The 24,059-nt window shown below is 45.2% G+C and overlaps 3 protein-coding genes across 9 annotated transcripts in view; 1 reads left to right on the top strand and 2 right to left on the bottom strand.

Annotated features, from left to right (window-relative positions):
* The window catches only part of ankhd1 (ankyrin repeat and KH domain containing 1), a 57,010-nt gene extending 53,446 nt beyond the window's left edge, over positions 1 to 3,564 (bottom strand). For 3 of the 5 annotated variants that reach the window (XM_035432460.1, XM_035432456.1, XM_035432457.1), the window contains exon 1: positions 3,106 to 3,564. In XM_035432460.1, coding sequence (XP_035288351.1) covers positions 3,106 to 3,381 — 276 coding nt within the window. In that variant the 5' untranslated portion in view covers positions 3,382 to 3,564. The remainder of the gene's footprint in view (positions 1 to 3,105) is intronic. The other 2 variants (XM_035432459.1, XM_035432458.1) reach the window with 2 other exon arrangements.
* A 3,484-nt stretch (positions 3,565 to 7,048) lies between these two features.
* Positions 7,049 to 13,747, bottom strand: zgc:110540 (deoxynucleoside kinase). Its single transcript, XM_035431845.1, has 7 exons — positions 13,042 to 13,747; positions 11,820 to 11,932; positions 11,470 to 11,663; positions 10,698 to 10,845; positions 9,795 to 9,910; positions 8,816 to 8,915; positions 7,049 to 8,585 (listed from the first exon to the last, which is right to left on the bottom strand). The coding sequence occupies exons 1-7, from the start codon at positions 13,133 to 13,135 to the stop codon at positions 8,559 to 8,561; spliced, it is 792 nt and encodes a 263-aa protein (XP_035287736.1). The 5' UTR covers positions 13,136 to 13,747; the 3' UTR covers positions 7,049 to 8,558.
* A 1,117-nt stretch (positions 13,748 to 14,864) lies between these two features.
* Positions 14,865 to 23,816, top strand: LOC118236192 (heterogeneous nuclear ribonucleoprotein H-like). 3 transcript variants are annotated; one of them, XM_035434338.1, is made up of 11 exons: positions 14,865 to 14,970; positions 16,157 to 16,269; positions 17,334 to 17,489; positions 17,882 to 18,025; positions 18,816 to 18,954; positions 20,976 to 21,160; positions 21,294 to 21,406; positions 21,734 to 21,869; positions 22,038 to 22,121; positions 22,321 to 22,419; positions 22,911 to 23,816. In XM_035434338.1, the coding sequence occupies exons 2-11, from the start codon at positions 16,185 to 16,187 to the stop codon at positions 23,018 to 23,020; spliced, it is 1,251 nt and encodes a 416-aa protein (XP_035290229.1). In that variant the 5' UTR covers positions 14,865 to 14,970; positions 16,157 to 16,184; the 3' UTR covers positions 23,021 to 23,816. The 3 variants fall into 3 exon arrangements, with proteins under 3 accessions (XP_035290229.1, XP_035290231.1, XP_035290232.1); XM_035434340.1 differs by having other exon boundaries at positions 20,976 to 21,154; XM_035434341.1 differs by having other exon boundaries at positions 22,907 to 23,030.
* The last annotated feature ends 243 nt before the right edge of the window (positions 23,817 to 24,059 follow it).

A 24,059-nucleotide genomic window follows, 5' to 3' on the forward strand; every position in this document is an offset into this window, starting at 1 on the left:
AAAGATTACAATGCAACATTTGTTCCCTGTCGCCAAACCCCAAACAGCTTATTTTTCAGCTGTGCGTAATGCCGGCTCAAAGTTACTACTGTTCCCGTGTAAACCATGCCCGTGTCACTGCCTTCTGACGTGACCCGCAGAGACACTGAGCCCATTACACGCCGCAGGAGGCGGGTCAAACCCACAGCATCGCCCTGCATCGCCTTGGCTCAGGGTCCAGTCACTCGCAATGACTGTCACCACATATTTGCCATGCGCCAAACGAACCAATTATTAAGGCTTGCTGGTAAAGTCGTCTCCCCAGTGAGAGCTCAACTGGAGGCCCACAAGGCAGAAAGGAAGAATGCCCATTTATGTTAAGGTTTTGTCTGCACTCAATCCTGGAGACCAGCCACATTACTACTACTGCGGATATCAATGTGTATGCATGTGTATGAGGCCTAAGCGCTATGGATTATTATACCCCTTACAGCGGGATGACCAGTCTCCTCAAACCCACCGCCTGTCACTCATGCCGACTGGCCGCTCCAGTTCCCTGAATTTCTGGAACACCATGGGCTTCTGACATCACTTCCTTCCCATTTCCCTCCCTATGAGGCACTTCTGGGCTTCCAAGAGATCCAAAAGGAGAAGTGGCTGGTCTGGCGCGTGACGACAACCCTGCAACCCGAGCGAAAGTGCTTGGCCCACGGCTCCGAGCGTCCTGGATCTGCACACTGTGGGCAGGATGCTGGCACGTGATACGCGGAACACCTCATTCCCTGCGTTTATGTTCCAAAGGTACGTCCACTCAGCAAACTGGCCTGCGTTTCTCTGGTAGCTCCTTGGTTCCCTGAAGTGGTTCAACAGCACTGAACACAAGTGTACACTGAACCCAGCGGGTGCATTTCCAAACGTGGTACGATCACCAGCATTTGCAGGTCATATGTCATCCGTGCAAACCGGCACCCTGCAAAGAATTAATGCAACTTTAGGCTTTTCATTTCTCAGACCACGCCAACAGGGGTGGAACCCAAGATAATGGAATTTGTGGCCACTTTACGGAGTGGAAACTGAGCAAATCGCTCCTGGCACGTGCTGGGTATGGAGCTGGGTGTGTTTTCCTGCAGAACCTGGGTGAGACTCTGTGCCCACTCAGCACAGAACCTGGGCATTTTTTCCTCTTTGTGCCAATCACGTGCAGAATATATCTGTTCCTGGTCAACACGCGGAAAGACGTAGCGCCTCTGAGGACCGTCTGGACTGCAGAACCATGGCGAGGTCCTTGGCAGATCCCATGTGTACGTCTGGGGCCTAGCGTTGCAGGCATGGGTGGCAGATGTGCCAGGCTATCCCAAAGGCTACATCCTGATCTCTCCCCATTCTGGTCAAACAGTCTACACCAGGGAGAAAAGTGCCACCCTCTGAGAGCTATAAAAGGCCGCGGTCACACCCATGCCCGGCAGAAAGAGAAGCAGAGACCGCCCCAAGCATCTGCCCGACCTCTCTCAACTGAGACCGCTTTGTCTACAAATTACCTGGTGCCATAGGTCCTTCTGTACAAGTTCAGACATACATTTAAACCAATTTATGTGGGACACAGTGAACTTAGCCTTCTATTTTTGTGTTATTCCCACATTATTCCTAAGTGATTGTGTTTTTTTTTTGTTTTTTTTTTTTTTTAAACAGTTAAGGTCGAGGAGAACGCTCATTCAAAGTGATGGTCTTGTAATTACACACATGAAAAACCTAGATTTGGCTCTTCGTGTAATTAGGACCCATTTCATCACAGCATTAAAAAAAGAAAATTACGACTGCTAAACTTGCAGGATCCGTTGCTTTGTAAGGAAGAGGAAATTGCGATTTCAAAGGGCGTTTAAAAGACATTAAGCAGTGATTCAAACAAGGTAGTGAGGGAAACAACTGGAGCCGAGAACAGTATCCGGCTGGGTGAGACCTGCGAATTCATGGGAGTTGAGAGCCCGGTGTTTACACGCAGGACAGAGGTCTCACTGTCTGACAACGTGCCAGGCCAGTTCCAGTACATCTGACAGAAAAACCACACATTCACAGCGATGATGACTAAGCTTTAAACCCACACATTAATTATTTACCTGCAACTGAAACTAGTCATATGTTAGTTGGGCAATTTTAAGGGGAAGCCAAAGATTGTAACAGATTATTAAGACGTTAAGAAACCTGCAGTTAAACCCTAAAGACACTGGAGAGACGACGTGCAAAGCTAGCTTCGTACCCACCACCTGTGCATACATGGCTGGCTTGCTAAACTCATACGCAAACACATTTTCCTGGGGACGAGGGTTCGTCACAGCTGTCGGCTACATGGTCGGCACGGGTTGCCCTGTCGGGTAAATGTCCAAGCGAGGACAGAAGGCGTTGTGACAGAACCAAGGCAAATGACACGAAAACAGCGAACCTTTTGTTTATAACGGTGCTTAAACTGGGAGAACGAGCCGAGACCGACCGACCCAGCTTAGCGTCTTAGCAATGTCCAACGAAGGATATTGATAATATCCCCAGGGCCCTGACGCGTAGGAGAAATGGTTGGACTTCGTAATCAGCCAATCTTCTGAGAACCCATGACGCCTAGCAAATAGCTAACGTTAGTTAGGCAAGTCTTCGTCCGCCTGTTTTACTTGGTGAACTAGCTTGCTATCAACACTTGACAGCAAACAAGGGTAAGGAGATAAATCGAATACCTGTGGTGTCTGCAGGGTGACATACGTCTAACGTTTTAAAATGTGCTAACTGGGACGTGCTTGCCAACAACCGTGGCTGGCAGGCATTGCGACTGGCTGCCTAAAAAACAGCAAAGTTGTGGCTAAATGTGAGAGCACTGCTGCGATGCGCTGCAACTACTAGCTAGGCCTTGCAGCCTTCGCCGTAAATAAAACATTGCATATTGTAGCTAATTCTAAAAATATGTCCGTGTGTACACTCAATACTGTTCCAAAATAATACAATGTATGGGGTATATGGTTGCCATGACACATATTGGGCTTAAAATGTGTTTGTTTTGTGAAATTGCATCGGGGAGGGAGGGACGGAGTTAGCTTGCTGGCTGACTAAATACGATCTTGTCTAGCTAGCTAGGCTTAACGTTACCTCAGAAACCTCATCTTCGTCGCTGCCGGATCCAGGGCCGGAGGAAAGCACTGCAGCCGCAGCGAGTTTAAAATCCAGCCTGTCTGTTGCGGACCCACCCGCCTCGCCGAATAAGCGAACTTTTTTTCCTCCGACACCAATCCCTAGGCCCCCGAGTCCGGCTCCTGGTGTGGCTCCAACCCCCATCCCTACCGCAGGGGAGCGCGGAGTCACCGAGTCAATCTCGTCCTCGAAGCCGTCCGTCAGCATTGCTGTCCCGGCTACTGCATCCTGCATACTTTCCTAAATATTATGTATATTAACAAATGTAATATTGTCCTAAACTTGCTTTGGGGTAATACAGTTTTAAATTATGATGTTTTCACTTCAGAAAATCCTCAAACTCTCCTGAAGCGAGAAGAGAATCTCTTTCCCCCCAGCCATTAACTTTCTAACAACCAAACACACTACGTAACATTTCTGTAAAGCCCACCTCTAGTCAAGTTTTATGATGACTATTGGCCAATCAAATAAAATTCTGACCACTGATTGGCTATCTTGAATGTTTGTCATGTACGATCACGCAACGTCAAGTTAGGTTTACCAGGATCTCTTGGGCGGTGGGGTATTGCGATTTAACGCGAGGAAACGGAGTCCTTTTAACACGATTGGCCGTTCACGAGTCTGTCACAAATTCCCACCCACAAGCACCGCCTATTTGTATTTATATTAAAAAGTGAATCCAAGTGAATTTGAGCCACGAAAAACGCAGCACAATGTTTAACAATGTTTATCTCACAGTTGGCACCACTGTTATAGTGACTGGGGAAATAAATGGATAAGAAAATGCACCGCTGTTTTACATTTGTGTCGCCGCAACCTCTACGTCCTGCCTTACAGGCTAAAAAAAACGATTTTACCTCTTCTGTCAGCCAATATTATGCGTTCACTGCAACAGACAAGTGGAAAATTTATTTGCATGTTGCAAAATTCATTGAAAGTGCGCAACCTACTAGCGAGCAAGCGATGTGTGCGGTCGAGGATATTTCTGACCAAAACGAACACAACTGATCGACGGGAATTGTAGTTCTGATGGCAGATCTGCCCTTGCAACCCCATTATTTTTCTTGCCAATCCAAAAATCATATCTTTTGGCACAGGGAAACTACACAGCAAAGTTTTTAGAGCCTCTTTTCAACCCATTATGAGAAAAGTGCATCACTGCAAAATGTGAATGTGTGTGTCCTGAAACGACCCATTTGAGTATAGTCCAAGTAACAACTAAAACATCCACTGCTTACATACTTTTCATTACAATAACAAAACCTTTTCTTTTGTTGTCCTCTGGTTTATCGGCAGTGGCACCCTACAAGGCTTGTACAGATTATAGGTTTGAGGATGAATGTCTGAGATTCACCGCACAGCCTCATACAAGCATTGTATGTCTGCAAATAAAGCAAATGTTCTGAGACAGATGCACAATGGGCAATGAGCTCAGTGCTGCAGGAAACTTGATCTCAACTGTCACTCAGACATAAAGGTATGACCCCTAACCCTGCACTGATCAGTGTGGATTGATGTAGTGAGGGTGCTTGTTGTGGGTATAATCCATGGTCCATACTTAAAGGCGTCACTGTTAGCCTGGGTCAAATATAACCAGGACATTAAAGCAACACAGAAATAAAATGTATGCAAAAATACTCAATATGTATTTATCTCAATTCCAAACAATTTATATGGTTAATGGTTGCAATTTACCTGTTAGATCACAGTTAACAATTAAACTGTCATTTACTTCTTGTGGTACAGATGTGATTTATATAAATCCACTATAATGAAGGCATGGGGTACATAAATCACGTTTATCTGTGAAACATTCAAATGAAACAAGGTTTTCATGCAGCAGATTAGTGATATTTATTATTTTGAACGACATTATCATTTATTTTTTGTCTTTATCTAATTATATTCAAAGAAGCCTTATAGGAAAAAAGACATGAAGCAAATACAGATGATGAACAACAAATAGAAACACCAAACAAGAAACAAATTTACACTTGCTTAGCCGCTGGTTATGAAATACATCTTTCAAAAGTGTCATTCCTCTTTTACTAAAACTTTCAAACTGTTCAATTTGACCCAAACCGAACATAAGGGTTACAGGTGCGCACATGAACCAGGCAACCCCAAGAGGATTTCAAGCTGTTTGAAATGTGAAAGTGCCCAACAGTTGCCTCAATATTAATGTCAATCTACAGTATGGAGCCAGTCCCTGTAAGGGACCACCATGACTCCTTTCTGGGGTCTGAACTGAGGGACTAAACTGATATAAACATTTTCAGTCATCTATTCAAATTTTATCACTGGGGTAACAGTTCTTAGGGAACTCTTGTTTAGTTCCCCATCTGGTTCCCCAATTTTGTGTTTAGTGCGTTAAACTTCAACTCTGTTTATCTAATAATTTAACAGTTTAGCGCAACATTACATTTTTTCCCACACAGGCTCAAAAGGGGTTTTTTTACTTTCCTGTAGGAAATCTTCAGTGTGAAGTGCTCTGTGACAACCGTTATAAATGCTACTATAAGAAATAAAGAGGAGCTGAATGTGTGATACAGTGCAGATCCACCTCTGAGTGAGCCACACAGCCCCAGTTATTCAGTTATCACTGCAGCAATAGGAATGGGCTACACAATGTGAGGCTCATAAAACCTGGAAATGTTGTGAGTTTCACCAGGGTTTTGTGAAGTCAAGAGGTGAAATTACAAACGTTTTTCAGATAAAACTTTTGTGAGATCTGAATGTTATTGTGAAAGGAGTTTTAAGTAGGTGTATCACTGTGTTTGAGCTGCCCTGATCAAAAATAAGACTACTTCAATGATCAAATACTAGAATACTTCTGATCAATATAACAAATATTAGAGTACTTCTGATCAGTGATCACTCAAAACAGATTTGTCATGCTGATCAAGGAACTGCCTGTGGAACTTTGAGATTAATTTGTTAGGGGGTAAAAAGCTGGAGAAGTTCATAAGAAGTCTGGCAAAGCTTTGCTCTTTCCAAGGAGCAGCATTAAGTCCACTGTATTGAAATGTTCAAAATATGTTTTAACCCAGACGTTACCAAGATCAGGCCATCCTACAAAACTGAGGAACCAGACAAGAAGGGCAATTGTCATAGAAGTGACTAAGAAGCCAGCTACAACACTGACAGAGCTGCAGAGCTCATTGGCTGAAATGGGAGAAACTGTCCAGTGATCAACAATCTCCTCAGCCCTTCACAGATACAATCTCATCTCGCAGAGCGGCGAACTTTAGTCACACCTGCAGTTTCCCAGAAGCCATGTGGCAGAACCCAACGAACCTTTCGGAAGAAGACTGAGCTCTTTAGCCAGAAAGCAAAGCGCTACGTTTGTTGCAAACCAAACCCAGGCCTTCAGCCTGCTAACACCATCTCTTCCTTCAAGCACGGCTGTAGCAACATCATGCTGTTGGGCTGCTTTTCAGCACGAACAACTGGGAAGTTGTCACCTTCATGGACAAGCTGGACGAAGACATACAGGCAAATCTCTGAGGTGAACCCGCTTCAGTCCACTAGAGATCTGCATTTAGGGTGAAGATTTACAAGTATTACTAGTATTACAGTATTTTGGACTGGTCCTGCCAAGCCCAGACTTAATCACCAATGGAAATCTATGGTATAACCTGAAAACTGTTGTCCATCGATGCGGTCTAACCTGGTACATTTGGGGCAAATTGGGATGGAGGAATGGGCAAAAAAATTCTAAATCTAAATGGAAAGCTCACAGGCATGCCCAAGACTCAAAGCTGTAATTGCAACTAAAAAAAAAAAACAAGAGATTTAGTAAAAGTTTATTTGTGTGCTTTCATTTTTTCCCTGGGTATCCAATATCCATTGATTTCCACGGAACAGCATCAACTATTTTTATAAAACATCAACACAAGTGGTTGTCTGCAAATCTTTATTTTAAATGAATACATTTATATAAACATTCATTTTGTCACACAATGCACTGAAATATAATATGCACACAGTAAACAGACTAAAGGGGGATCCTGTGGTTCCTGCTATTTTTTTTTTTGGTTTCCTTAATTACTGCATGTTTCAGTCAGCCCCAAGTTTAAAAACCATTACACTCAGGGAAGTGACTTATTTGAATGAAGGGTACATTCAACTCTGAAACAGGTAAAATCTTGAGCATAATTGATAATTCAAGCTCTTGCCCTGGTTAAAGGAATCCGCAAAATTTAAGTATCCCATTTTAAATTCTGATCAAATTATTTCAGCTCCAGAATACCATACTGATTCTGAACCGCCTCCCATTCAGAAAAAAAATTGCTTATAACCATAGCACAATAGAAACATTATAATGACGTTATAATTTAATAAAATCCAACAGATATTTCTCTGCCATCTAGTGGAAACACAGAATTGCAGTTTGTATTACTGCAGGGACCCCATCTGCATCACCAGTTGTTGAACAAATACGTTCACACAACATAAATAGCCAAAACAGGGTTTCAATAACGCGTGGACTAGTTTTCCACTACAGTAAATCCAGTCCAAAATTAGCTTTCTTTTCCGAGGTATTATAGCTCTGTAATCTTGTAGTTTACTTAAATTAGTTTTGAGAGTAATAATCAAGGCTCTGTGACCAGAAAGGAAATGATAAAGGACGAATGAGTGGCACATGGTAAATTTGGAAATATTAAATTATAACATAACATAAGACGAGAACAGGGCCTTCAGCGCAACACTGCTCGTTTATTCCTACCACTATTTTTATTTTTCTCCCCTGTAGAACACCTCATAATCCCAGCCAGGAACCCCAGAATACCACACATACAGCACTTAACACACGTGCATTAGACACTAAAAACAAACTCCAGACACTTGCTATGGTTTTAATACAAAATCACAGCAATATAAATACACGTCTGTACAACTGCAAGCTACTATATGGCACCGCAGCACAGCTCCACAACTTACACTCAGGTAAAAAAGGTATGTACAGTTATCTACAGATCACTCAATTTTAACATATAAAACAGGTTTAAAAAAAGGCAATTCATTGTATATCTGAATGTCTACATTAAAAAAAAAAAAAAATTCAAAAAGTATTCAGGGCGCTACACTAACATTTTTCCCCCAAGGATCACGTCCTCCCAAAAGAATTTTTCCACTTAGGGCCATCAATTTTCGGGAGAAAAAATGGGAGTACTGTATTTCAAACTATCCAGTCTAGTATGTATATTTTAATTCTGATTGGAAAAATAAAAATGTTATTTCAAAAGGAGAACTTTTCACCTTCCCCCATTCTGCAAGACAGCGTCCCACACAAGCACATTTACACAAATATAATTACACCATGGACATGCGCAGCAAAAGTAACGTTTAGAGCAGGCGTGGGGTTTGTAAAGAAGCAGTCCTGTGTGCGCGGCTGGGGCACTCCCACATCATAGCGTGCTCAGGAACTCTGTCACCTGCAGAGGACGGGAGAATGACATCACTTCAGCACAGCCTTACCGCAGACATGAGAAAGGCTCTGGACTGAGGCCAGCTACAGAGCAGCTAGGGACAGGCACACATACGGCAGGAATATAATAGTGTGAGATATCAGAGTGCATGTGGGCCTCCACCAAGCAGGCTTGTGCCTTCTGTCACACGCGCATGCACTCACACACACAAGCACACCTCGACCAGCCAAACCCACCTTATCCAGTAAGGCCTCCTGCTTTATTTTGTCCTTCTGGAATTCTTCGTTCACGTCGAGGATCAGGATGGGTATGTCCTTCAGGTGCTCGAAGTCCAGGCTGTAGAAACGCAGCACACATGGCAGCCGCGTTAGCGCCCGGTCACACCCGCTACGCAGCGGTACAGCCACGTTAGCACCCGGTCACACCCGCTACGCAGCAGTACAGCCGCGTTAGCGCCCGGTCACACCCGCTACGCAGCGGTACAGCCACGTTAGCACCCGGTCACACCCGCTACGCAGCGGTACAGCCACGTTAGCACCCGGTCACACCCGCTACGCAGCGGTACAGCCACGTTAGCACCCGGTCACACCCGCTACGCAGCGGTACAGCCACGTTAGCACCCGGTCACACCCGCTACGCAGCGGTACAGCCGCGTTAGCACCCGGTCACACCCGCTACGCAGCGGTACAGCCACGTTAGCACCCGGTCACACCCGCTACGCAGCGGTACAGCCCCGTTAGCGCCCGGTCACACCCGCTACGCAGCGGTACAGCCACGTTAGCGCCCGGTCACACCCGCTACGCAGCGGTACAGCCACGTTAGCACCCGGTCACACCCGCTACGCAGCGGTACAGCCACGTTAGCGCCCGGTCACACCCGCTACGCAGCGGTACAGCCACGTTAGCACCCGGTCACACCCGCTACGCAGCGGTACAGCCCCGTTAGCGCCCGGTCACACCCGCTACGCAGCGGTACAGCCACGTTAGCACCCGGTCACACCCGCTACGCAGCGGTACAGCCACGTTAGCGCCCGGTCACACCCGCTACGCAGCGGTACAGCCACGTTAGCACCCGGTTACACCCGCTACGCAGCGGTACAGCCACGTTAGCACCCGGTCACACCCGCTACGCAGCGGTACACCCACTTTAGCGCCCAGTCACACCCGCTACACAGCGGTACAGCCAGAACAGAAAGACAGACTTATAGACACTCACCGAGTGCTCCGCTGGTACAGCCAGCACTCGTGCTTGTAGTGCAGCTGCTCCAGGTATTCCAGCGGGATCCCCTGCTCCTCATCCCTGCCTCGCTGATGCAGTCTCTGCATACACTTCTGCAACAGAAGAGGGCGCCAGAGAGTTAATGCAGAGCATGGACTACACCAGTGCTCATACACACAATTCCATTACATTACATTACCAACAGGTCAGACTTTCATCAATCACCACTTTCCACACAGTTCTCTCACAAGGGGTCAAAAAATACTTGCATTTAAAAAATATCTTTATAATTAATAACAGACCACAAACCCAACATGGTCATTATTATTCCATATTACTACAATTACGGGAATACAAACTGAACTGAAGTCTGTCTGACAGTAAATGTGCATTTTTTTAAAGCCATTGACTCCCACTAATTTGGACAAATGCTCATGCTTTACAAAAAACCATCTGGATGCAGCAAGAACACTCAATGAAAGTAGGAAACCATGAAATATAGATTTTTGGGTGGAATGGCCCTTTAAATAGATTAGTTCAATAAAGCAGCTTCCCCTACTCAGATCTAGTGCAAGGATTTCAAAACTTCAATACTACGCCAACTTTACGGGCACCACAACAATATCAGGAAAGTAAAAATGTTTTAAAGGGATTTTAACAACGCACAAAAAAGACCCACAACCCAACATTTTTCAGTTAAGATGAAGCCGGGCACGACTGTAAAATAAACAGGCCAACTGACCCTCAAACCTACAAATAAAAGATATATACGACAGGCCCAGAAGGCACTTGACTCAGCAGTGTATCTTGAAACGAGTTGAGGCTTAAGAACAAGGGGTCACTTTCAAAAGGACGTGGTCTCTGTAGCCGCGGCAACCCTTCCTGTGGGCGTGGGCTTACCTGTGGGTCGGCCCTCAGGTAGATCATGGCGTCGAGCTCGATCTCTGCCTCAAACTGGGATAGAAGCCATGTGTGCCAGTCCTGGTAGATGGACCACTCGGTCTCATTCATGTCCCCAGACTCATACAGGTTGGAGGCAAAGACGTAACTGAAGAGGAAGCACAAGAGGTGTGCCAAGGGAGCACATCACTTACTGTTCACAATAACTCAGGGGTTCCCTTCAACCAGAGGGGCAAAATCCAGGCCCAGAAAGTAAAAGTCATCCCCAGGATTTTGTTCCAGTCACCTGGATTTTCTAATTAGCATAATTCTTCAGCCAGGAGGTAGAACTCAATAGTGAAATCAGCTGGTGGAGTTCATGGGTGGAAGAAACACATGGCAGGACTTGACTTGACTAAACCATACTTTCCAACAGTGACTTTAACCTAGTTCATCTCGAGGTGCTATAAAATGCTACCTGTGCCACTCATGTACCTACTGTGCCACTTTCATGTTACCTGTAACTCCATCCAGCACTTGTGCCTTGTATCATTGTCTTGTTGTTGTAGCTTGCAATGGCTCCTAGTTTGACGTAGCATAGGAACTGGACTCAACGTGTTCATGGCTATGAATAACTGTACAAAATGAGTATTGTACCTTATCGGACCTGTGTTTGTAGTTGTTCCAATGCCCTTTGGTATGCACTTACTGTACATCGCTTTGGATAAATAAATGTAATATAATGTAAATGACTCCCTTTCCGACGGAGGAAGACAGAGAGAGAGCGACTCACCGGTCACTGTAAACAGAGCGCTCGAAGAACTGGACCGGCCGCTCGGCCTGCTGCAGCTTGGCGGACGGCGGCTTCATCTGAGACCGCACGCGGCTCAGGCAGGCGTAGGTCTGGAAGGTGTAGGACCAGCGCTTGGGCTTGTCGTACAGCATCTGAAGCAGGTTTCCACCACTCTTCTGAGACGTGCTGAGCTCCTAGAGATTGAATAGCCAAGTCACTTACCCACCATTAGACAAGAAATGGTTCAAATAGCTGCAAATTAATCTTGAAAAAAATAATAATAATAATAATAATAATCCTAAACAAATTAATAACATGGAAGGCTCCTGGGCGAGGTGACCTAGACTCACCTCGTACTCGTTCGTGGCCTGTACATTACACCACTTGCCGATTGGCTCCGGTATAACCTCCCACTCATCGGACGCCCGCTCCAAAATGCGCACAAATGTCGACTTGCCAGCAGCTGAAAAAGGAAGAGGCGCGTTTCCGGATAGAGGAATAGTGACGTAACCAGCTATGGTCGTTTTAACCAAACTGCCTGAATTCTCACGGATTTTGTTCAGATATTTGGTCCCAAGACTACTTCTTTCCAAACATCATTTAAATAAAATGGAAATAGACTCACAGAAGTACCCTTGTCCGCATATTATTCGTGACAAATTTGTAGATACACGGTAGGCTACTGAATTTGGCCCTTTTTCCTCCAGAACAAACTACGCAGAGGGCATTGTTATTCCATTCGGTTAGGATTGTTTTCTGTTATGTTTTTTTTATTTGGTTGATAAATTAGCTACGTCACACTGACATGACATTTAGAAATCTTCCTGGTAGCGAATTGTTAGGAACTAAAAAAATAATTTTACAGCTTCCCCAGGGTTCAGAGCAGTTACTAAAATCAAGCTAGTACCAAAATTAACCTGTAAGTTACAAAACAAAGTGCTAGCAAACCTGAGATAAATGATACATGAGTCTTCTAAGTTTGTGTAGTGTAGCTAACAATGCAGTACCGACAACCGTTTTGGCGCCAACCAGCTAAATTCACTTTTAAAAAGTTATCCATCATAAACAATGTTAGCTTCATAAGATGTGCAAGCAAGCTAGGATGCAAATGCATATTCGCCAATCATAACGTTAGCTGACAAACTACTTAGATATTATTCATTTCATATTGTAGTAACTTAGCTAGCTACAAGCGACCGAGTGCGAAACTATCCATCAGTTACATGACCTTACATGACACCCATTACGCCCTAATCCAGACCGATTTGTAGAAGAACATAAGACCATTCACCGTATTTATGATTAATATAGACCCACGTTGTGGCCAACAGCATTCCCAGTACGTCACTAAATCAATTGTACAACTATGTTTAGCTAACATTAAATCAGTCAAGTTATCCAACATAACGTTAAGCCAGCAAACTGGCGCGCATCAACACATGGATGTTACAGTAATGCTTGGTTAGCAAAGTTAACGTCATGGAATAACATGAAAATAATATTTAACGACACTTGGCTCACGGTATAATTAGCTAAATGTTGCCTTCTAGCGAGACTAGCTTTATAACTTACCGATATTTCCTTCAATAGAAATCTTCTTTGTCCTCTTTTCAAAGCTGTTGTCAAAATTTGGACTCGGACATATTCTCTTCGGAGGAGTAGCCATCCTGAGATGCAATGTCAATAAATTACGAGTAAGAGAAAATATAGATTAAACTAATTGTACCAAAGATTAATCAATATTATTTATAACCGACTGGCTCCTTATCTTACTCGGACCACATTCACAATAGTCACTGAAAATTTGAACGGCGCGCCAAGAACCAAAACATTAAATTCCGGGAAAAAAACTCGCGTTATTTCGTACTCTCGCGTGATCCAGCTGGTTACAGCGGTCTGTTCTTAGGAGCTGCCATGTAGCGTATACTTCATGGATAAGCTACACTTATCTTGCGATCAAAGATGCCCATCCCTGCGCGATACCAAAGTAGCCTATATAATGTAGCGCAGTCAATCTTAATTGATATCCCTGCGTGGTCAAGTAGCACTATGCGCTAGATCTGCGTGAAACTGTTTCGGAGAGTTCGTATCACCCGCCAATTATCAAAAAACGCAAATATGTTTTAAATTTAACGCCTACACTACACTACAGATGATAAAATATGATTAAAGTAAATATACATGTAAGTAAGTATACATAGCTTGTACAATGAATTAAAAGTTGATTCTGTAATGTTGCGCCTGCAATGAGCTGTTTCCGCTTGTAATTTTTTTTTTTTTGCCAGATGGCGTATGTTGGGTGAGAATCTTTGCGTTTTCTTTATATGAACGGAAGTTCACAACCTTCCAAGCATCCTTCCGCTTTGGGCCACGAGGTGGCACACACGCGTCACTGGGCGTTTCTTTTAGCCGTACACAGTGTCCTTACATTACATTACATTAGACTACATTTATTTAGCAGACACTTTTATCCAAAGCGTCGTACAAAAGTGCATATCATGGTTACTGGGACAACTACATTTCTCATACAGTCCTCATTTCAACAGCTGCACAAATCTACATCTTTATTGTTGTTGCTGAAGAAATTAAGAGTATCATGAATATCTGAATATTCTTAAGTCCTTCCATTGACATTTCAATGGTCTGAACCTTAACGTAACTAGATGTTTTTCTCACATTGCCTTTCACCCTTTGTGCTCCATACAGTATCGGACAAAGGAAGGAAGCATGTAGGCTATATATTGCTTTTGTATACAGCCAAACACCAAGGATGTGTTACATGGTAGGGCTTTAGAATACCTTTGCTACCTCTGGGGTCTGACAGTGGATAAGCAACCTTGTGTTCCCTTCACCTTGGTGGAAACTCCAGCTTGGTTCCAGCCTGGCTTTGGTCTGGCTTTGGAGTCGGTCAAGCTGGCAACAAGATGGTTGAGATAGCAATCATATGGGCAAGATCATGCCCAGCTGATGGGCCAGCTTGGTATGGGCAACAGACCATCATCAAATTCCAGATGATATCCAGCTGGAGCAGAAGCAGGGTCCAGCTGGACTCCATTTTAGGCTGGTAGCTGGAATTTCCACCAGAGGAAGCATAGATGGTTATGTGACCTAATGTGACCTATTTTTTTCTCCAAAATTTGCAGAATAATCGTCCAAGGGTACATAGACTTCCAAGTCCTTCAACCCCAGACTGGTAGGCTGAGTCCATACACACACTATGTAACATAATTAGGGAAAAATGAACAATCAGTCATCCTATACGTGTAAAAAACATACCTGTCCCTTGTGTTATGATGCGTTGGCCTAACACATCAGTCCTAAGCATCTGGAATCAAGACGATGGAGTTCACAAAAACCTGGCAACTCGACTGCGCTCATACGTCATCCGTGGGCGTGATCGATGAGGGTAGTATGTAACGTAGCACTGCGCATGCGCTCAAAACGATAGTTAACGTAGTGGAAAGTAGCCACGCCGTGCACTGCAACATCAAGAAAATCAAGGTATTTTCACATTTTTACTAATTGTGTTGAATTTTCAGGCACATTCGAATTGTTAGTGACCTTACAAATGGTCACTATTGATTTTTAAATCTGACGAGCTACATTTTAAGGTATTTTAGATATTAGTATTAGCGATACGATGCTTCGAGGCCTGTGTCTTTGTCTAGAGCGGTTTCCCCCTGCGAAGTGTGCGCCGGCTGCGCTGTTTGGAGCGGTGTGCTATCAAGATAACATTTTAAGAACTTAAGTTGTCTGGGTAGTGAATATGCTGTCCTTACCGGCTAAATATATTTTACCGGAATTTTATCCCATATTCAAACCGACACAGTTAATGTGGTTATTGGTGAATTATCAGTGCTGACGTTGGCTAGCAACACGCTGGATTAGCTGCTTGGGTTAATTTTAGCTAGCTAGCGAACTAGACATTAAAATGTCGGCAAGTCTCCCAAAGCGGCATATGGATGGCCCGATAGCTGGCTACATGATCGTGGTGTTTGTAAATAACGTTGGATTGCTTTCTCTAGAATTGATCCGATCTTTCCAGTTACGTTTCGGAGTACTGTCTGAGTCTAACTATGTATGCTAGCTAGCTAACACGATCCATGTTTAAAATCGCCTATCGTAAGACCAGGAAACAAACCGCCAGGCTGCCCCCAATAGTTCGCTGCGCTCCCCAAGCCTACCTCTCCCAGCATTCAATTTATCTACTTTTCCGTTAGCTTTTACTTGTACGCGATTAGAAAAGCATTTTCAATGGAAGCTAGCTTACTTGGCTAGAAAGGTCTACATTTGTCCTTAGACAAATGGGTTGATGCTCTTTTGTTAGCCAAGTAACGCAACGGCGGGAAGGCTGGTAGGTCGTGGGTAACAAAGTAACGTTAAGTTTGCTCCTGATCGATAGAAGACTCATTCTAGGTAGCTACTTGGTTCAATTGCTAACATTGTTTTCGCCAGCAACGTACAAGTTTTTGCTTCCTAAGCTAGTTAAATATAATATATAGCTGTAGTAAGTGTATATGGATATCACTACAGCAGTCTACCATTTAAACATTTGATTTTATTGAAGTATGAGAATGTAAATGTCTGAACCTGGAACATTTATAAAATCCAGTTCTGTAATTCTTACCGCGTTAATTACTTTGAGTCGAAAAATATACACTGTTTTTGTTTGTGTTTTTCTCCCCAGCTAATAAGTTAACTCGCAGCTATTGATCATGGCCGATGGGGAGGGATTCGTTGTGCGCATACGCGGACTGCCGTGGTCCTGCTCTGTGGATGAAGTGCAGAGGTTTTTCTCAGGTAATGCCCCAAACACACAACGTGCTTCATACTGCAGTTTGCTAGTGTGGATTCTAAGTTTAGACAGATCCCCTCGCGTCTAATGTAGGAATGTGCACTTTCCAGTTTTAGTAAGCTGCGTGCCCTTGAGACAGTACACACCACTTGGTGCTCATGGGCATAACTTAACACCAGCGGGCCAGATTTCACCCTCAGTATCCCACTCTCTTACCACACTCATCTGCTTCTCCATTGCTCATAGTTCTAAACCATTATTACAAGGGGGTTAATAGTTTGTTTTTTGTCCTGAACGGAATGCAAGCTCGCTTAAGAACTGGCTTTTCATTTAAAACCTTTACGTCAGCGATTCCAGTCTTAGTTTTGTTGGTTGTATGCCATTAGAATTGTGCTTATTTTGCTTGGTGTTTATATAACTATAATTTTAGCCGGGGCATTTTGCCAGTATGCAGCCATTGATATTTTAATACTGGCTGGATTAATAACATGCCCGCTGGTGCCCATCCATCATGAACGATCCCTTTTTTGGTTTAATATAGTTTGAGCTGTTGGCTGGAAAACAGTGGCACTAACTGCTTCACACCCTTCATACCAATCTCTGCCTGGCTGTGAATAGCTAGCAAACAAGACAGTTGGGTAAAACCAGAATGTCCAACAACAGGTTCTCGTTTGGAACAAGGCACTTATAGGTATAGCTCATGCTTGGTTATAATTGTTCCAAAAACTGTGTAATATACAGTGCCGCAAAGTCAAAGCTAACAAGCTAAGGTACGAACCATAACCTGAAGTTGGTGTACAGTTCCTGTTTCCCATTTGTGATGGCCGCCACACGCACACTTTGTAATCTTTAGTGTTGCTGATGTGGTTACTGCTGTACAGAGCCCTGTAGCTGAAGTGCACTCGCTTGCCTGTGAGCCAGCATCTGTTTTACACCCTACAGTCCTCCGCTTTACTGTACGCGTAGTGGGTTTAATTACTGCTGGATGTTTTTCGAAAGTTTCTTCTTCCGCAGAGAAAGACCTTTTTGCTTGCTGAGTTGTAACGCGCCCGTACCGTCTCCTTTCCAGACTGTAAGATCGCCAGCAACGGCACGAGCATCCACTTCACGTACACGCGCGAGGGCCGGCCCAGCGGCGAGGCCTTCGTGGAGATGGAGTCGGAGGACGACGTGAAGATCGCCGTCAAGAAAGACCGAGAGACCATGGGCCACCGATACGTGGAAGGTACGGCGTCCGCTTCCTGCCCCCTTTTTCTTTTCCCAACCGTGGTCGCCCTCTTCTCGGGCGTGTCGTTTCCCACGCCTTTGGTTTTCAGTTTAATTCCTCCATTTTGGAGTGCACCCAGTGTGTTACAGACCTGGATCATATACGTATTTGTTTTGGATTCAATTACTTTTCTACGCTTTACTGATCTTTTCTGGTGTATTGGAACCAATGAAACACTCAAAGTGCCAACCCCGTCTTCTGGTCATATTGGCAGGTTCAGTTACACTAGGCAAGATCAATAGATCACAGAAAAGTGTTTGAATCCAAAACAAATACGTATTTGACCCAGGACTGGTGTGCTGTTATTCGGGGTGTTAACACACACACACGCACGCTCTTTCTTCTTGCAGTGTTCAAGTCCAACAACGTGGAGATGGACTGGGTGATGAAGCACACGGGGCCCAACTCCCCCGAGACGGAGGGGGACGGCCTGGTGCGCCTCCGTGGGCTCCCCTTCGGCTGCAGCAAGGAGGAGATCGTGCAGTTCTTCTCAGGTACGCCCAGGCCGCCTCCTCCCCCCTCCACCTCCCCTCCCTCCCTTTCTCCCCAACACCCTGCTTTCTCTCTCAAGCTCGCTTCCTGTTGGAGCGTTGAGTGGTTTTCTTTGTGAATTATGTACTGGGATATTCTCATTTTACTGCATGTAGTATATTAAGTTTTTTCAGTTTCAGTTTTCAAAAAAAATATTTTTGGTTTTATTTTGATTCAGAACAAACCTCATTTGCAATTCATCTAAAATTGTGAGCACCCCCCCCCCCCCCCACATCCCCATAGATTCTGTAAAAGAAATTTGGATCCAGTGTGGCCCATATTGTTTTGTCTAGATGCTGTATATACCAGATTGCCTTGACCATGTTTATGTTGTCAGAGAGGTGCTGTAGAGCAACATGGACCTTCTGTGTCACCCCCCCCCCCACCACACACACACACCCTCTCAGTACACACCCTTCTGTAAATATTAAAATGGACACAAATCTAAAAATCCCCAAAAGGGCCAGAGCTGACTTCATACCCATTCCGTCCCTCTTCCCTCATCTCCCTCAAACCACAGTAAACACCCCCCCCCCCCCAAAAAAAGAAAGTAAAGTCAAACTATTACCTGCTATGCATAATGTTCTGAGGTTTTGTTTTTATTGATTTTTTTAAAACTTTATTTTACTTTATTTATTTTCTTTAAAAAAAAAAAAACAGAAAAAGAAAAAAACGTTAGAGAAAGAGAAACGATGTGACTGGGCATGTGATTTAATATGTCCCCCGCTGGGGTTATCTGTCCTTGGGTTGAAGGGTTGGAAATCGTGCCAAATGGGATTACATTGCCGGTGGACTTCCAGGGGCGGAGTACGGGGGAGGCCTTCGTGCAGTTTGCGTCTCAGGATATAGCCGAAAAGGCTCTAAAGAAACACAAGGAAAGAATAGGGCACAGGTGGGGCTGGTTGGTTGGTTGGTTCGCTGGAAATAAAGCCGCTTTTCTTATGGTACACATTCCCGCTACTGCAAACAGACACCTGCTCCACTCATGGTAACACGGTTATGGCACTTTACACAGAACTCTCACATTACTGTTATGAGCTCACACAGACACACACACACACACACACACACACACCCACACTTGCACACACAGCAGGTCATTCATATCCATTGTGGGAGCTACGGAGTCCAGTTCCTTACATTTAAAAAAATTGGGTTTGTTCAGTCCAAACCCCTTGTGGCTTTTGCCTTAATGCAGCATAACAGATTTAACAAGCATTGCATTTTTTTCTGATTCTTCTGTACCAGCCACTGAAATTTAACAATATCTAATCGACCGGTGAGTAAATTTTTTTTTCCTGTGATCTCTTGTATATGTGATCAGAGATGGCACAGTTATGGTGCGTAACAGAGGTCAAACACAAAGCTGAGTCTGGATAATGTTAAAAGTTGACAGCCAGCATAGTTTTGAAAGGTGTTGGCACTCTAAACCCTGATTAACATTACATGCATTTGTTGAACTTATTGTACTTGAGGTTGCTCTGGATAAGGACATCTACAAAATGCCTTGAGTAATGGAAATATTCAGGACAAGTGGCCTGTGTATGTGAGGTGTGCTCGAGCTCGCTTAAATCTGTTAAGGTGCTGCTGAAGGACAAAGACCCACAGGGGCCACACAGGGGCCACACAGAAGCCCCACTCATTCAGCCTGTATATCGAGTCTAAATTTAGTGCTGAGCGATTGCCTGTTTCATCCAGAGGAGTAAGACATGAATAGGAGAAAGGTACTTGGTGCAACAGAAATTACATTTTGATTATACTTCCTATTAGTTGAAGGTGGACCGCACACTAGACCAGACTTTGGAGCGGTGTACGCCAGTATGTGCCTGACGGGCGTGTGTAAGACCCACACGTGTTCGACGTGCTAAACTGGCGTGGCCAGGCCACGTGGAGCTGTGGTCTCGGGCTCCAGATCTTAATGTAATCTGCCCAGTTTGTTTTGAGTGTCACACACAATCCTTTGGAGGAGTGGGGCGAGTCCATGATCACAGACCCGTCGATCTTTAAATCTGACTTGGTCATCAGGTCTTGTGAAGTAAATGCTAAATTTTGAAGGCGGTGTGGAGGTCACAAACATCGACTGTCCAGTGCTTTTCATTGGTAATTTGAATGCAGATTATTTGCTTGGAAGCATCACATTTTTAATCCAATTCATTATGGTCCAAGCTAAAATGGTGTCCTTGGGTTCATGTTATCAGGTGGTACCACCTCATACAAAAAGTCATCACAGAACCTGAGTACCACAACACTAGGTTTCATTTAAAACAAGTGACCGGTTTTACACGTTACTTTCTTGGGGCGGTATTGAAACTTGTGACTGTAGACGTCAGTTTTACACGTGAAGGCAATCGCTCACCACTAAGACTGGTGTAGATACACACAGGAGACACGCACACGCACACACAGGTGTAAAAACCTCCCCAGAGGTCCACTCTTCACACGGGCCTGGATCCTGCAGTCACAGGTAAACGCTCCGATTGGGCCCGCCAGGCCGCCAGGGTCCGGTACCACCGGAAACACCACTGTCCTGCTCGTCCAGGCAGACGCCAAAGCTAAGACCTCCTGGTAACCATAAGAAAAGTTCAGTTTGCTCTGTACCTTCAAGATACGAAGGTCTGTCAGTATGTACACGACCTGTGTGTTCACCCTGAACCTTGCCTAAAAGATAATACACGTTTGGAATCATAACTAACAGTACTTGTACTATTATAAGAACTGACTTGCAAGGTTTGATACCATAGACAGCAGACGGGTTTAAGCTTTCATTTGCCCTGCTGTAATGGATGTAAGGGTAATGTAAGAGCAGCTCGGCTGGCAGTGGACACTTTAGGAGATTTTCTGGCTGAATTGTGGCGACTGGGTGCTCTCTGCTCCCCGCCCCCCCGGCTCTAACGCGGTCTTGTGTGCTCTCAGGTACATCGAGATTTTCAAGAGCAGCCGGGCGGAGGTGCGGACGAACTACGAGCCCCCCCGCAAGGCCATGGGCATGCAGCGGCCCGGCCCCTACGACCGGCCCGGGGGCGGGCGGGGCTACAACAGCGCGGGCCGCGGCGGCTCCTTCGATCGCATGCGCCGGGGCGGCTACGGCGTAGGTGAGGGTGTGTTATTCGTTTTTTTACTTCTCTCTTTTTTTTCCTCCCTGCTTCTTGTCTCTGGTTTCTCTTCCACCCTTTATTTTTGTTGTTGGGCAGGGGTGTAAACGAGCTCACCTCCCTCCTCCTCTTTCTGTAGGCGTGTCGGACGGGCGCTATGGCGACAGCGGCTCCTCCTTCCAGAGCACGACCGGCCACTGCGTTCACATGAGAGGGCTTCCGTACCGCGCCACTGAGACCGACATCTACAGTGTGAGTGTGCACACAGGCGCACACACACGTACACACACACACGTGCTCTCACACACACACACAGGCTGGCAGGGTTTCACAGCATATGTTGTACTCTTGGTGTTTTGAGCGGTTTTCTTCCCTTTCCATTGGATAGAACATTTTTGGAAACAAGAATGAGCATTGTGGGGGATATCTGGCCAGGTTTTGGAAATGAGTCATGTATATGAAATGAGCAGCTCTGATTGGTTGATGCCTTTGTAGCAGAGATGAGCTATTTAAGCACACTGCTGTCATGTTAGTGTGTGCAGTAGGATTAATGCTGTCCCCCGCCCCCCTGCCCTACAGTTCTTCTCTCCGCTGAACCCGGTGCGCGTGCACATCGAGATCGGCCCAGACGGACGTGTGACTGGCGAGGCGGACGTCGAGTTCGCCACCCACGAGGACGCCGTCGCCGCCATGTCCAAGGACAAAGCCAACATGCGTGAGTCTGGAGCGAGTGTTTGGAGCGTGCGTTCGTGCAGCACTTTCACGTGTAGCATGCGTGTGGAAGGCTGATTGTGTGTGCACTTTGAGTGTAGGGCGCTGACTGATGATGTCACTGACTTGGCTGTATCTCTCCCCCCCCCCCCCCCCCCCCCCCCACTTCCAGAGCACCGCTACGTTGAGCTGTTTCTGAACTCCACCGCTGGAGGAAACAACGGGTCCTACGGCAGTCAGATGATGGGGGCCATGAGTGAGTGTCCCTAATTCCACCCCACCCCCCCCCCCCCCCCGACACAGGAAGGGTAGGGAGGGTGAGCTAGTAACCCACACTGACGGGGGAGGGGGGGAAGCCTGTCTTCATGTTTCACACTCCGCTGCTTACCTTCCTACGATGTGCCTTCCCTGTGATGTGGGCCTTGTGGAATTAAAGTGCTCTTCTTCCTCCCCAGCCAACCAGTCCACCTACGGGCCCAGCAGCCAGCAGCTGAGCACGGGCTACAGCGGGGGCTACAGCAGCCAGACGGGCATGGGGGGCTACAGTGACTACAGTGAGTATCAGCTCTCCCTCGGGGGGTGGAGGGGAGGGGGGGTCGTAAACTTGACCCGGCCCCAGTAAACTTACATCTTTCATCCCGACCCTTCAACACCTCAAAACTTGGTCCCCCACATTTTAAATAAGTATACTGCACACTACACTAACCGCAGGCAGCTTGCTACAGATCATTGAGCAGCCCGTCTCTCTCCACCAGTTTAGAGAATATTCACATTCTCTTTTTATTATTGCTTTCTAACCTAACCCTTTTATGTAATGTAATTTACCCTTTGAAGAAGAGGTTTTTTGTGTGCAGTATTTTTCTACATCGTTAGTCAGTGTTCTAGAACTCTGCTGCTTTCAGATAGCAGAAGTGATTGTGACATCACCGTTAGAATGTTCAGTTAAGAACATTCTAATCACTTATTTGTGATCTTACCCCTTAAAGGCTTAAGAAGTGTAAACTGATATAAAGGTCCTAAAGTGAGTATTGCTCTCTCCTGTCAGGTAATCAGAGCGGAATGAACAGCAGTTACTATGGAGGCGGCAGCCGGGGTTCCGTGGGCATGAACGGGCTGAACGGCAGCATGAGCATGGGGGCTGGGTGGGGCATGTAGGAGCAGGAGGGGGGGGGGGGGGGTGGAGGGGCCGGGGGTGCTGTTGGAGTGCCAGCACTGATGATAAAGGGGCCCCTTGAGCTACTGGTTTTTTAATTTTATTTTTCTTTGTGTTGGAGAGGCGTTAAAATTCTGTACAGAGAGCAGGGTGGGGAGGTTTTCTAAAATGCTTGTGTGAGACAGAGGGGGAGGGGATTCACCAAACTTGACTGGCAATAGTTTTCTTTATAAACCCCCCCCCCCCCATAGACTGAATTTCACCGTGTTTATAGAATTGTTTCTTTTCTTTTTTTTATATAGAGTTAAATTGAAACCATTGGGGGATTTTAGTCCCTGTACATTTTTCCTGTAAGTGAATGGTGGGTCAAGTTGAAGGCTGAGAGACTGTGTGCGTGTGTCGTCCCTGTAAAAGTGCATGAACCAAAACATGCTTTGTAAATATAATCCACATGTGACTTTTTTCCCCCTTTTTCTTTTTCTGGGTTTACAGACATTTCCACCGTTCTTTATTGAGGCTAACGACCGTTAATCCGGAGTGAATTTGGGTTTTTATATTACAAATGAGCATGTTTGAATTGCCTTTTTAAAAAAATAACAAAAATTGGTGGGGAGAAAAAACACGTTTTGAGAATGGGGAGGGGTGGGGTACTTCAGATGCAATACAAACAGCAAAAATAATTTTAATCATTTCTTCTGTTGTAATAGAAGTTCCAAATCCCTCTGTTAAATGATATTTTTTGTTATTTTTTGTTTGTGGTTCTTGTATTGCGCAGAGTAAATAAACATGTCACTTGGATGTTGTGTGCGTCTTTACTACAGTGGATGAGCAAGTGGTCCGAAAGGCGGGAAAAATGGTTGGTTTCAGTCCAAGCGCACATCACGTGCATGGAGCGATCGTAAAGGATTAATGGCCCATACATGCAAACGCGCATGCTCGCGACGTGGTTAATACAAGCACCCTTAAATCGGTATAGATTTGAAAACAGTTATAGTCGCACTAAAAAGGTGGATGCTAATTTTTCATTAATTTTCTTTCCAC

This window comes from Anguilla anguilla, chromosome 9 (assembly GCF_013347855.1).
Source record: "Anguilla anguilla isolate fAngAng1 chromosome 9, fAngAng1.pri, whole genome shotgun sequence".
Classification (NCBI taxonomy): Eukaryota; Metazoa; Chordata; class Actinopteri; order Anguilliformes; family Anguillidae; genus Anguilla; species Anguilla anguilla.

Excerpts from the sequence above, each read along its gene's own strand:
- zgc:110540 (XM_035431845.1), bottom strand. The coding sequence starts at position 13,135 with ATGGCTACTCCTCCGAAGAGAATATGTCCGAGTCCAAATTTTGACAAC. Across the intron at positions 11,933-13,041 it reads TTCTATTGAAGGAAATATCG|CTGCTGGCAAGTCGACATTT; the intron begins GTAAGTTATAAA and ends TTCCTTTTTCAG. Across the intron at positions 8,586-8,815 it reads AGGAGGCCTTACTGGATAAG|GTGACAGAGTTCCTGAGCAC; the intron begins GTGGGTTTGGCT and ends CGTCCTCTGCAG.
- LOC118236192 (XM_035434338.1), top strand. The coding sequence starts at position 16,185 with ATGGCCGATGGGGAGGGATTCGTTGTGCGCATACGCGGACTGCCGTGG. Across the intron at positions 18,026-18,815 it reads GATCGTGCAGTTCTTCTCAG|GGTTGGAAATCGTGCCAAAT; the intron begins GTACGCCCAGGC and ends CTTGGGTTGAAG. Across the intron at positions 21,407-21,733 it reads CTGAGACCGACATCTACAGT|TTCTTCTCTCCGCTGAACCC; the intron begins GTGAGTGTGCAC and ends CCTGCCCTACAG.